This window comes from Ammospiza caudacuta, chromosome 8 (genome assembly GCF_027887145.1).
Source record: "Ammospiza caudacuta isolate bAmmCau1 chromosome 8, bAmmCau1.pri, whole genome shotgun sequence".
Lineage (NCBI taxonomy): Eukaryota > Metazoa > Chordata > Aves > Passeriformes > Passerellidae > Ammospiza > Ammospiza caudacuta.
In genome coordinates, this window is record NC_080600.1 from 13,906,827 (window position 1) to 13,920,878 (window position 14,052).

The 14,052-nt window shown below is 47.4% G+C and overlaps 1 protein-coding gene across 2 annotated transcripts; it reads left to right on the forward strand.

The window, feature by feature from the left end:
- Positions 1 to 376: 376 nt before the first annotated feature.
- C8H2orf88 (chromosome 8 C2orf88 homolog) lies at positions 377 to 13,777 on the forward strand. 2 transcript variants are annotated; one of them, XM_058809520.1, is made up of 2 exons: positions 377 to 599; positions 9,686 to 13,777. In XM_058809520.1, exon 2 carries the CDS (start codon positions 9,845 to 9,847, stop codon positions 10,106 to 10,108), a length of 264 nt encoding a protein of 87 aa, XP_058665503.1. In that variant the 5' UTR covers positions 377 to 599; positions 9,686 to 9,844; the 3' UTR covers positions 10,109 to 13,777. The 2 variants fall into 2 exon arrangements, with proteins under 2 accessions (XP_058665503.1, XP_058665504.1); XM_058809521.1 differs by lacking the exon at positions 377 to 599 and adding an exon at positions 5,601 to 5,681.
- The last annotated feature ends 275 nt before the right edge of the window (positions 13,778 to 14,052 follow it).

Consider the following 14,052-nt stretch of genomic DNA (forward strand, 5'->3'; position numbering starts at 1 on the left):
ACAGCGCTCCAGATGTGCCTCACTAGGGCCGAGTAGAGAGGGAGGAGGATTTAAAGGAGGGGAAGCCAATGAGCGGCGCCTTTCCTGCCTGGGTGATTTTCCCCTTTTCCCTTATTTTAAATGGCAGGGCCGGTGCCGGCGCTGGGGCGGGGCGGGAGCTCCGAGGCCGGGGGCGCTCGGGGGCTGCGGGCCGGGCTCAGGTGCCGGCGGGGGCCGGGTCGGGGCCGCGGCACCGCCGCTCCGGGCTCGGCGGCGCTCCCGCCCCCGGCCCCGCCCGGCCCCGCCGCCGCCGCCGCCCCGGGGAGGGCGGGGAGCGCCCGGCGGAGCGGCGGGAGCGGCGGCGGGCGCGGGGCCCTCCCGGCGCTACCTGTGCGAGCGCCGCGGGGCCGGGCGGGGCCGGGAGCGCTCCAGCATGGACTTTGACGGTGGGTTTGCGTCTTTGCCGCGCAGGAGCCCGCAGGAGGCGGCGGCGTCGGTGGGACGAGGGCCGGATCCCGCGGGCACCGCCGGAGGAAGGGGCAGCCCGGCGGCCGGGGACCGTGCGCGGCGGGGCCACGCTTCCAGCACGCTGCTCGCACGGACACCGCCCCGCCGCGCCGGTATGTGCCCGGCTCCATCGGCCCGAGCCGCGCCGGGGCCGGGAGGGAGGGAGCGGGGATGCGCGGCCGCACCGCGGGGCCGTGGGCAGCGCTGGCCTCGGGGAGCGGGGCGACGGAGCCGGGCTCTGAGCTGGGGTCTGCCAGGACAGCCGGCGGTGCTGCTGCCCTGCTCCTCCCGTCCTCTCGCTGCGAGGAGCCGCCCGCCGACTCCTCCGAACTGAGCAAAGCGGAGGTGCCGCTCCCGCTGGGCACCCTGAGGAAAGGTGGTGCTACGGACAGCGGTGAGAGATGCGGAGTGGGAAGGTGAACGGCGTGCCTGGTTCTCTCCAAGCGCTGTTCCGGCTGCTGTGTTTGCCGGCCGAGGTGATGTGAGGGTCTGTCAGCCCCTGCTTTGCCACGAGCATCTTTCCAGGCTTCCACACTGACTCTTATACAGAGCAGGTTACGTTCATCTGGCGTGTTATAAAATACAGATTTAATAATGCAAGACCCATCATAGCAAACATTCTTTAACGTTTAGAAATATTTTATGCTTTCTCATAGTTCAGTAATTAGCAGTCCAAATTAGGTTTCTAAATATAGTCATTTTAAAAAAGGAAAAAATGCAGAGATTTATCCTGTAGGCTTAACAAAGTGGCATTTTTAACCTTTAAGTACATACAAATTAGTTTTCTTGTGAACATCACGTTCTGCTGGGCACATTCTTCCTTTAAAATCACCTTGGTTGGTACAAGTTGCCCGAGGGGTTGGGCAGAGCCTCGGGACGCTCCTGTCCCTGGGGACAAGGCGTTTCCGTGGGCAGGGTCCGGGGGACAGGGCTGGCAGCGGTGCCAGGCTGTGCGGGCACGGCTGCCTCGCCTGGCTCCCGGCCCTTCCCGCTGCCAGGCGCGAAGGCGGCAATGCTGGGAGCAGGAGCTGGCACATCAGGAGGGGTGGAATTCAAGGAAACAAATACCGGGGGAGAGCCGTGAGACAGAGTGTTTTTTAAGGCTGACATAGTTCTTTGTTGCAATTCGGGGCAGCTTTTGTGCAGCTGGAGCATCTGGTTGTTTGCCCCTCACTTTGTCCTCTTACTCCTTAGTTTGTGTGAGTCAGTGGTAACATAGTTGTGACTTAAAATGTGGGGCTGTGTTTTCTTGTGCCTTCCTATGTGAGATGTGGAAAGATGGCTTTCCTGGTGCTTTACTAATTCCCATTTCCCTTTTTATAATGGGCTTTTGGAGATTAAAGAACAGAATGGGCTTGTGTGCTGCCTTTATTGTGCTCTTCTGTGGTTCATCTTGGGCAGATCTTGACCGTCTCCTTCCTTCTGACTTTCATTTTTGTTACTCCAGTGGAGCCTTCAGCTTCCTGAGGCTGTCACAAAGGCAGGCAGTGTCCCTCATTCATACCTTATGCTCTGCAGCTCCATATGTTCGTGGTTGAATCTTGTGACAGCCACTACAATGAAGCCCGACCCTGTCAGCCTGAGACACCGATCGGCTGCTCTCGCTGCTGCTGCTGCTCCTCAGCTCCTGCTGGCAGGATCCCCAGGCTGGGCAGCAGCCAGCAAGAGCTGCAGGAGGGGCTTTTCTTGCTCGTAAGGATTTGTGCATCCCTTTTCATTGTCTGCAGCTCTGTCTCTGCCAGGCACCTGTGGAGGACAGTAATGCACCTTTACAAACCAGGCTGGATCCTGAGCCTTAGTCTCAGAGTTAGCAGCTCAATGTCTCAATGTGGTCCTGAAGAGGACTGTTGCTAGGGAGGCTGTGACTGCATAATGGAGTTGTTGGGATGAAGTTTTGTGGTATATGTAGGAAAATTCCTGTTTCCACTCTAGTTGGTTACAGTGTTGCAGCATTGTAATAAACCACGAGGCTGCTCTGTCTGGGCCCAAGGCTGTGCCTTACAGCAGTCTGACCTCAGTGTAGGACTTGGCCAGTGTCTCTGACACCTTTGCTGGTGTGCTTTGTGTTTTCCCCTGCTGTGGGGATGGTCTCTAGACCGTGGATTTGCAGCTAGAACAGATAGGAAGGGCTGATAATTACAAGAGCTGTGGGCTTTGCTGAAAGAAGTGTTGGACCTGCATCGTTTGGTGTGATGCAGGACAAGGAAAAAGCTGTACATATAGATCAAAAACTTTGTTTCTGGTATTTTGTTTCTGTTCACTTACCAGTTTTGAGCATTATTTTGTATTTGGGATCTTGGAGAACTTTGGATCTCCTCTATCACTATTAGCTTTCCCTTCCAAAGGCATTCCTCTATAGTTTCTGTAGTTGGGTTCCTTAAACCTTGACTAAACTTCCTGCAGATGGAGTTTCTGAGAAGCCTTGAATCTTCTTCATGCCCTTTCTTCTCCAGCCTCACTCCAAGGCCTTTCTTGCTAAGGAAATCCATTGGTTCACTGTTACCCATCTAGAAAACAGGCTTCCATCAATGGTAGGCATCCTTCTCCTGCTCCCGGGGGGGTAGTTAAATTAATGTTCCCTCTTGTCCATGGCAGAGTCTGTACTGGTACATGCATGTGTTCTGAGACATTGGGGAAAATCCATCCATACATTGTAAGCATTTCTGTCCAAATTTGGACTAACAGCAGCCTATACAGCTGTTTGGACAAGCAGCTGAGGTAAAATATGAACAGAACCTGTAAGAGGTTTTTAGCATCCTGTTCTCCCATGGCCTTTGGGCTGCCCCCTGAGCTGTGTTGTTGGGCAGGGGCACTCACACAGTGTGTGCAGCTCTGGTGAATAAACTGCTGCACTGGAGGGAGGATTTCAGGACAGGCCGACTGGGTACAGTTTTACTTTCATGAAATTAGACAGCTACCAAGCACACAGTGTTCTTTGCTTTTAACAAGACTTCTTCCTGCATGAGGAATAACACTGTGGCTGCTGAGGGCTGTACCTACTGGCATTGCCGTTCTCTGAACTACTGGTATTTTCACTCAAAGGCTTCTTTTGGTATTTCATCTTGGTTTGCTGCTTCCCAAAGCTTGGGTAAGATTGCTAGAACAGTGCAGAAAGCACTTGTTTTTGTTCCTGGTTTCTGTGGTTGTGTGTCTTGAGGAGGGGTCAGACTGTTTCTTGATTTTATGGGGGCTTTTGCCTTTTTTAATTTTTATTTTAAGTCAGTGCTACTTTTAGAGTTCCAGAGTTTGTCAGCATAAAAACTCACATTGACACAGTTGTACTATTTAGCAGCAAAAACACCTCACTTGCGCTGTGCATGTAAATCATAAAGTGAAATAAAAAGAAATATTTTATTCTCTCTTGTTTTTCCCTCTAGTTTGAAGATTTTCGTGTTCCTTAACTGCATTGCTAAAGTGCTTGAGAGATGAAATTTGACATGGAAATTGCTTCCATTAAATAACTCACTACTCTGACAAAGGAGGTTGTAGGCAGGTGGGGCTCAGTCTCTTCTCTCAGGTAACAAGCAATAGATCCAGACAAAATTACCTCAGGTTGTGCCAGGAGATGTTTAGGTTGGGTATTAGCAAAGATTCTTCACTGAGAGGATGCCCAGGATGTGCAGATGTGGCCCTTAGGGACAAGTTTTAGCTGTGGACGTGGCACTGCTGGGATAATGCTAGGACTTGATCTGAAAGGCCTTTTCCAACCAAACCAAATTTATGATTCTGTCATCAGCTGTGCTCTTATTGAAAAACCTGTTAAAGTAAACTAGAGGTCTGCCTGATTTGGAAAAGCAAATGTATTATTCTCCCATTCATTTAGAAACTGGCTTAGAAGCCTGGAAAGGCTTTATCAATTCTGGCCATGGAGAGGCAAAAACCCAAGCCTTTGAAATTCCTGGACTTTCCTTGAGATAACCAGGAGACTTTCCCTTCCATGCTAATCCTGCACAGCAGTTGTTTGCAGTTGCTGCATGCAGCCTTTTCCAATCTGTAGCTCTTATCTCTTGTTGGCACTAAGCGACAGGAGAGGGAGGGGATGGCTCTGAGAGCAATGAGAGCTCCATTTGTGCTTTTCATGTCCTGAGCTGTTTTGGGATATTTGGGTATCAGTGATTGCCTGAGGCAGCAGAATCTTTGGTATTGTGCTTGTCTTAAAGTAACTGTAGCTGTTTAAAACTTCCTTTTCCTATGATGAGTTGTTCTAATAAATGTCAGGCAGTGCATCTCCTGTGTAGGATTTGCAAGAAGCTGGATGTTCAGGAGAGCAGAACTGAAGGCCTGGTGGGTTGGACTGCTCTGGAAGCCTCTGCCTGGGGCTGCTTTGCACAGGGAGCTGAGAGTCCTGCAGGGATGGAGGGGATGCTGAGCACTGAGTGAATGATTCATGCCTTTGCCAGTTATGAGCTGCTGCTCTGCTCACAGCTGAGAGGATCCAAGGGCCAGTGCCACAAGTGCTCCTGAGCCCACCTTGGTAGGGAGAGGGGTGTTCTGGGTTCCCTCTCTGTTATACATGGAGAGTGTGAATATTTATAGTGTTTGGGTGCAGTTCAGAGGTGCAGATGCCCGAGTGCTGTTTGGTTATCTCTGCAGGTAGGTCACCTGCCCAAACTCCAGGTTTGAATACCTTCATTCTAGAGTTTATTGTTTCCATGCTAATGGCAGCACTGGCATTGTCTGACTGTTCTCCCTGAGTCCTTGGATGATCCAGGTCTCAGTAGAAGCTTTGAGAGGGAGAAGGGAAAACAAGAGAGAACTTTTGAGGTTAGGCAACAGATAGGGCACAATACCCTTCCCATATCCTTGCTGAAATGCCCCTGACCTGGCCTTGCTGTGGGAGGAGGTTGGCATCCTAGATATGGTCAGGAGCCACTTGCCCAAGCAGTGGCCCCACTCTGAGCCCAGCATTAGGTGCTGTGTATAAATTGTTGCAGCCTGTCATTCAATCTAATTTATTAAGTGCTGTATCATCCTTTTACCTTTGTCAAAGTCAAGTTCTGAGAGAAAAGGCAGGCAGCCTTGTGCAAGGCCAGCACTACAGATTCATCACCTTGCTGGTGGATGTTGTGCACCCCTGACACCCTGGAGGGTGCTAAGCTCTGTTCCTGGGTTCCCTTTGCAGAGTCCCAGAGGTGAAGCTGTCTGTGCTCTCCTGGGGACGAGGGGACAACCTGTTAGAAGCAGACGTGGTTCTGGTAAGTGGCACTCTGAGCTTCTCCTGCAGGTACCCAGGGGAAAGCTGAAAGGCTCCCTGCTGGAGGAGGAATCATATTTGAACCAAAAAGTTTGGCTCTGTCACAGCAGGAATTACTTGCTGCCTTCAGCTGGGTAAGGCTGCACATTTTGAAGCTGTTTTGAAAACTTTGGCTTATTTTTAATCTGGTGACTGCTGTGACATAAGGTGTTGTAGAAAGCAGTTTCTTATAGCGTTATATTGAACTTCAAGGTTTTTTCCTGAGGTTCTCATGGATGGAAAACGTGTAGATGATAGCAGGAACTTACCTGCTTATGATGGCTACAGATGTTGCATAACAGCAAAATGCTTGCTCTTCTGCCTGTTTTCATCTTATGCTGGTGTATTCCAGAGGCCAGTGAAACCCTTAATTTTTGATATTGCACATTTACCTTTTTGCAGTTATTTTTATTGAGAATTTTAATGCTTTTAAAAATCCTATTTGTTTTTTTTTAAATGGCAGTTATGTGATTAATGCTTTCTTCCTCTATTTCATATTGTCTAATAGTGAATTGCAGGCATCCTTTCACCAATTTTTTTGTTTCCTTCAGTAGTTAGAAATGAATTTACCTTGGCAGGAAACACTTTGCCAGGCTGGCAAAGAGACTGCTTAACCCTAGTGTGCCTGCTGAGTTCAGCTACCACCCCCTCAAAATTTTCTCTCTCCTAGTATTACCACAGTAAATAAAGTATTAGGTGAAAAAACATCTGAACTTATCCTTGGGAACTTCCAATTCCAATATGGAATTGATTGTTTTCAAGACTTCCATTAAAGTCATGCACAGTGTTGTGCTGAAGTTAAATGAAGCATTTAAAAACATTTTGACTGTGCATCCAGTAAAATGGAGCACAACTAGTAGCCTATATTTTTCAGATGAATAAATCAGCATTTCACCTACTGTAAAATCTGTCTCTAAAAGGAGAAGATGAGTTCTGGTTTCTGATGGTGCTGCTGTAGCTCCTGCTTGAGGGTGAGCAGAGCAAGCAGAGCTCGCTGACCCTGGCTCCAGCTAAGCCCAGCGGCTTTGTCACGTGAGGAACTGCAGAGCCCTTGGCCTGAGCCCCAAACCATCCATGCAGGGATGTCTGAGGCACAGCTGGGCACAGAGCAGGACTTGGGCACTGACAGAAGCAGGCTCCTGTCACACAGTTTGGCCTTGTGCAGTTACAGGATGCAGCAAGGGAGTAAAATGAGCTGCTCTGATTTGTTGGGTTTTTCCCTCTCAGGGTATGAGCGTTGTGAGGAAAGGTAGAGATGTTAAAATCTGCCAGAACTTAACACTCTGGAGATGAGTTAGGCAGAGAGGATTTAAACTGCATTTCACCGTGTGTGTGCAGGCAAGGGCTGTCAGCAAAACAAGGAAGCAGCCAGAAGGTTGAGGGCAGCTTCATTTGCAATTATTTCTGTGCCAACAATTATTAACTCCAGTAGACCAGGCACTGTAACACTCACTGCAGTGACTTGGAAAGTACTGAGCTGTGTAAAGAATGAAATGAGCAACAGGCAAGAATTTAAACTAGGGTCCATAACTTGGCTTTGAAGCTCAGCTGATTTGGAACAGTTGAATTGTATTGTAAATTGCCTTGCTGTCTGCAAGCTTCAGAGCCACCTGTTCTCTGTGTAGGACAGTCCCAGGAACGTTTGGCTTGGCCCAGGTGAAGAGGCAGAGGTGGTGAGTTCTGCAGAGGAAGATGCTCACCTTAGGGAATTTCTCCCTACCTGCTTTAAGGAGAAGTTTATCCTCCTCTACTCCATTCTGTCCTTTCCATTAGACACTAACTCATCTGCTGGTGTCCCCTAACAGAAATCTCCACCTGCACATGGGAAACATTAAAGCAATGATAAAATCCTAACTAAAGATAGCTTCTATTTAACAGACCTCCATTTAAAAAACTTAAAAAAAAAAAAAAAGGAAAACTATAGCTCCAGACTTGGATAAAAACATCCAAATCTGAAAAGTCTATTTTAAGGAAAGTGTCAAGGATAAACTCTGATAAAAATACACTGCAGCTGTGTATTACCTATTACCTTGGCTGGATCAAGACTGCAGCTTTCAGGCATCAGCAGTGCTGGATGGTACCTGCTGCCAGTGATTCTTTACCATGTTCTTGGATCTACAGATTTGTCCAGAAAAGCAAGTGGAAGTGATTAGTATTAATGTTTTATTGATGGTAAATATGGAAATTAGACATGCACAAGATATTACTATTAAAGCTTTGAATTATTCAGCTGCCTGAATTGCTTTCAGGCCTCTCCTTGGCCTCTGGTCTGGAGGCATGGTAAGTTTGATCAGTGTATGTTATGGACAGACATGGGTATAGACATAGGGATAAATGTACTTTTTTGTGTAATAAGGGAATCCTGCTGTTAACTCATCTAATAACAAGTTATCCATCCAGTCTTTACACATTTAATGATGAGATATTGAAATAAAAATCTCATAGCTTGGCTCTCCTCTGTGTTGGGTAAAACTGCAGGTAGAAGTCAGACCTTGGCAGCAGGGTTTGTGTTCCAGGCCTGTGGACTACAGTGCCCGTCCCAGAGCACTGGGCACGTGCTGCACAGGTCAGTGTGCACAAAGAGACTCACTGGACTGCACTGAGCTGGTCTGCAAACCTTCCTCTACAGTGCTGAAATGTCCTGCTACACAGCCAGAGGTGTGGCACTGTTTGTGTGGACTTGGTGGTTTCTGGAGCCCTTTAGGGCTGACTTCCCGCCAGGAGTGCCAGCCACTCCTTCTGTGCTGCTGCCCTAAAACAGGTAGCAGTGATTTTTATGAAGCAGCAAAGAGAGGACAGGAGCTTGTCCCAGGGATCTGGTTCTCCTGAGGCAACTGCTAGACTGGGGAAGTCCCATCCTACCTGTGAAGCACCATTTGCCTTCAAATGGGATTGACTTCCTCTGCAAATATTTGACTGTGATCAGGTTACTGGATTGGAGCACCTATTTCCTCCACTGTATAAAGGAAATAAATAAGGCTTAACATCTTTGCCATGATTGTGTTTTCAAAGGCTATTTACAAAAATCTTTAACTTTGGCTGACCTTAGTACAACGTCATTGGGTGAAGCTTCAGGGAACAGTTGGTTTCTGTGCTGTGCAGTCTTTATTTTGGCTGGCAGTCTGTTAACTCTGATAAGTGGGTAAGCGCATGCCAGGCAAAGTCAGGCGTAGCGTGAGATTCTGCTTTGCCTGAGAGGAAGTAGCCCCAGAAACAGCTTTGTAGGCCAGTAAACAAAAACCCATATTTGGAGTTGACCAATTCTGGATCTTGAGGGCTTGAAAAGGACTCTGCCAGGTGGTTTGTTGGTCACTTTCCCTTCTCTGGGTGTAAAGTCGTCCTGCTCTAGTGAGAATGGTGCTCTGGCTCTGTTGGAACTGCCTTGATCACAGCAGGCTGCTGCTGCTTTGCCTACCCTCTCCAGGGAAAAAAAAAAAAACAGCTCTTGTTCCTTGTGAATACCTTCTGGTGGCTGCCCTGCTCCAGCCTCCTTCAGCAACAGCAGAATGACACTGGGAATTAGTGTCATTGTGCCCAGAGGGCGTGTGACAGCCATGACATTGGACTCTGGCTATGGTGGTTGTGTGGTGCTGCTCTGGGGTGGTTTTAGTGTTTATTTCCAGCAGCACCAGTCCCTGGAGAGAAACAGCATTTGTTTGCAGTTTCAGGAGAAAGGTAACGCATTGTCAGCTTGGAAGAAACAGACTTTATCTTTTTTATAAGATTTTACATTCCTGGATGGCCTACATCCCGTACTGGGAATTGCATTCAAAGGCAGCATGAATTCAGGTCAAACTTTGCCTACTTGTAGTAGATGGTTGTTACCGATAAAAACATTTTACGCATGCTGGGCAGAGATTTACTTAAGCCGCTTCTCCAAGCGCCTGTAGTGAATTTACGTTTCCTTTGAGCTCACTGAGAACGGTAACGTATTTATTGCCTTTATATGAAACACTGTTTTGACAGATTTCCTCAGAAGAAGCACAAAAGGAGATGTCCTGTTCTTTGAAAATAACTGGAGCCACCGGCAAGAAGCAGCGACGCCGCACCGAACAAGGGAACCGCTTCCAGGTTATCCAAGCATGCTGCTGAACTGACTTTTGCGGCTGCATTTTCCAATGTACCATGGGATGCATCAAATCCAAGGCTGCCTTCCAAGGTTCCAGCGCCGTGCAGGATGAGCGGATCGGGGCAGGCGGCGAGGGCTGTGCCGGGGAGAAGTCGTCGCTGCTGGCGGTGCAGGCGGAGGAGAAGGGCCCCTCGAGCGCCGCCGTGCTGGACTACGCGCACCGGCTCTCCCGGGAGATCCTGGAGCAGGCGGTCAAGCAGTGGGCGGTGACCGAGAGCAAGTACAGCGACATCCCCTTCATCGAGAGCGACGTGCCCTGAGCCTCCTGCCAGCACAGCCCCTGCTGTCCCCTGGGCACCGCCGTGGGGAGGTGTCTGCAGGGAGAGCCTGAGAAATCTGCCTTTCAGCCTAGATTGCTAACAAACCACTTGGATCGCAGTAGAACCTGTCCATCAAGTGTCACTCCTTGTCAGCAATGTGTTGAGTGTACTCTGTCTTCGTATGTGTTGGATGTGAGCAAAATCAGCGTTAAAAGGAGGATGAAAAGACTGTGGCTGCCCTGCACCTCTGCAAGCACTGCCACAGAGGACAAAACGTGGATTATTTCTGTGTTCTGCATAAAAGATCAGTGGTCTGTCTGTAGGTGAGATGAACTCTCTGTGCTTGGTGATTTGTCTGCGTTTTGCTGAAGTGAAATCAAGGTGTGCATGTAGCAAAGGTTACTGCTATCATAAATTTTACTTTTGATTCTGTGACCTAACCAAATCTGTAAAATCACAAAATAATGAAGGTGATGGGAGGTGCTTTGCAAACCCCAGTAGTATTTAGGGAGCCATTTGGATGATGATGCTCTTCACCTGCCATTGAAGTGAACCAGTGAGAAACGTGCCAGTGTCGATAAGCAGTGCATTATCATTAACAGATGCTTCTGTAAATGCTTGAGAGCTTGTCTCTAAAACCCTGCAGTAAGATAGGTTAATGACATCTGGTGCTGTGTTCAGACCAAAGCTGTTTGGTTTTTTGGTTTTGGTTTTGTTTGGGGTTTTTTTGTGTTAGGGTGCCAGTTTGGAAGGATTTGGTTTTGTTGTTTTACTGTAGCCCAGAGAGATGTGCAAACACTGCTGCTGGTAACCAGTGAAAGGAACCTTCAGAGGTGTGGCAGTGCTTTAGGACAGTTTGCCTCACGGCAGCTCTGCCTGCATTACACTGCAATTCCACTCTGTAGCACCACCCTTGGGGTAGGACACCTTCCTTCAGCTTCTGCAGGCTGCTGCTTCCCCATGGGAAAACCTGTCCATGGCAGTGCCAGCAGGAGCCACAGGAGCCCCAGCCCTGAGCAGTGCCCTGAGTGCAGAGTTGGGGACCAAGCCTTAGGCCAAAGCTCAGGGGCTGCATTTCTCCCCAGGGCATCCCCACACAGCTCCCTGCTTGCCCAGGGCTCACAGCCTGACCCACTGCACTCACAGTGCACCACACACACATCAGGACACCGATGGATTGTTGCATTCATCCCAAAGGTACAGTGTGGCTGATGTTTTATACAAAGTGAAGGCCTTCTAACAGCTTGGCTTTTACCACTTGTTTGTTCCTTTCTCTGTGATGCCCAGTAGAAAAGACATAGTTCTTTTTCCTAGATCAAAATGTTTTCCATTTTGTTTTCATTTTATAGAGAAATGCTTTCCATACTGGCTAAAGCTGTTACTATTTTTACAAGGTACACATAGTTCTAGTAAATGATCCAAAGCATGATTTTTCAAGCAATGGGAAGCAAGCAGAAAGAGGACCATGTCAAATGCTGTAGAAAGACAGTCTATGATTTGAGCTGTTTTGCAAATGTTAGGTATTTGAAATTCACCTATATGGGGAAGTGGTTTTATCAGGAATGGAGGGTGAAAAATGCTTCTCTGTGACACAGCACAAGGCTGCCATTAAATCCCAGGGACCAGACTGGATTCCCAGTGACCTGCTATTAAGGCTGTTCTCAGGCTTGTGCTGGAAAAGGGAACAAAATCAGCTTATGCTGTAATGTCGTCCTCTTTGAAGTTACGTGGTTGTCTTCAAAGCCATTTGCAAAGTGGGACTAAGGTTTTATGGTTCACTTAAATTCTCCTGATAAGTGACACTCCTTCAAATTCTACAGCACATATTTAATCATACTGTTTACTCTAAAATACCTCCATATATTAGTGGGAGTTAGAAAGCAAAGCCAAAACACTAATCAAGTCAGTACATATCAATTGGATATTGCTTAACCTCAGTATTAAAAAATATTAATATTCTTATTAGAGCTAAAATAAAGCTTTATTACAAAAAATAAAAAAAAGGGCCAAACTTTCTAACACGAGTGTGGGCTTGAGAATGTGAACACTGCTAACCATAGAAAATAAAATTAAAAAGCCAAAGCTGCACAGCCATTGTTGGCCAGGCAGGTGAGGGGCAGGCAGAAAGCTGCACTCGCTGTCAGAGCACCCTGAGGTGGGTCTGCCCTGGCCCTTGTACAAGGCACTCACAGGCAGTGAGGTGCTGCAGTGCTTCCTGTTGCCACGTCTCAAATCCTTCCTCTGGGTGTAGCCTTAGCACCTGCAACTCTTCAGGAATATCAGATGCCCTTCTGAGAGCAGCTCCCAGCTGGCAGGCTGCCACTGCACAGTCCAACAGCAGGCAGAGAGAGTTACAGCACAGCTGAGGTTCCACCAGAGCATCCCCTGTGACCATCACTTGGCATTTCCCAGAAGAGGGGTCACCCAGGCACCTGAACGTGCCCCTGGGACTGCTGCCCTGTGGGGTGGCTGCTGCCCTGTGGGGTGGCTGCTACCCTGTGGGGTGGCTGCCCTGCCTGCCCCACAGCTGCCCCCGGGGTGACTCAGCACCAGCTGCTTGGTGGCCCAGCCAGTCCCTCACCTGCAGCCACCAACCTCTGCCCTCGCTGGTGCCTGAAGATTCCAGCAGCTCCAGAGTGGCCCAAGTGCAATTCCAGCTGCTTTAGGATGCTTTCCATGACACTGGCACTCCAATTCCAGCTGCTTTAGGATGCTTTCCATGACACTGGCACTCCAATTCCAGCTGCTTTAGGATGCTTTCCATGACACTGGCACTTCAGGGAAGGCACACAGCAAATGGAAAGCAAACAACAGGGAGATGGCTTCTCACCAGGAAAATCATCTCTTTTACAGGATGCTGTCCTTATAAATAATGCACTTACCCTTAATAGAAAATAAATCTGTGCAGTGCTACAGTGTGGTAAGAGATGGAGGGAGATAACTCCCCAGAGCTCTGCTGTATGTACATTTAATAGGCACAATACTAATAAATTGTAAAAATAAAGACTTCTTCACCAAAATAAATTTATGCTAAGCTGTGCTAGAGTTTTAGAGCCACTGACAGTGAGTTTCCAGCTAAGTTACCTTTGATTCTTTGACTTCATTTTGTGTAATAAAGGCACTCCAGTTTGGGACTGGCATACTCTGCAAAACTGTTTACTTCTATTTAGGAGTTAAAAATACATTTGCTTTATATTTTCTCCAGGAAACAAGATTAATCTGAGTGGGTATGATGTGACTGACTTGATATTCTAATAATGGTTCAAAAAATTAACTGCAGCACAACTTTGTACAGTTGACATTTCTGGACTAAGGCACATCAGTATTCCCAAATAAAACACACTACAATATATTTTTACAATATTTTTTGTGGAAAATATTTTCTTGTGGACCAAATAAAATTCAACTTACCATCTGCTTGTATGCCTTTGATTTGAAAAAAACACAGGATTGCAAATATTGGACAGGATCTTGTTACCTTGAGCTTGGGCTAATTCCTGTTCACATGAATTCTGGAAGCATTTGAACATGCAAGTCAAAGTTTATTAACTCAAAAGTATCTTCTTCCTAAGATCTTGTACAATCAGAGGAGCCATGATCCCTGCTCCCTGGGAATTACTGTGGTTTTCATGTAATTTAGTTGGCTGAATATTGCTCCTTTTATACAAAAATAATGGAATTATTAAGATAACCAATCTTTAAAAAATAAATTAAAAATAGCAATTGTTTATGAATGTAAAACATATAAAATTTTTAAATAATACAGGGGGAGCACTTCTTATGGGACCAGCTTGAGGTAGAAAGTCTTGTGACACTTTCAGACTTACCTAGAGGTTTTAATGAAATCTCGATTACTTTTGGAACTAAACTCAAGGACAGTCCCATAACAAGTATGTCCACAGTAACATAAACTCACAGCTGAAATTTTAATAATTTTATCTTAC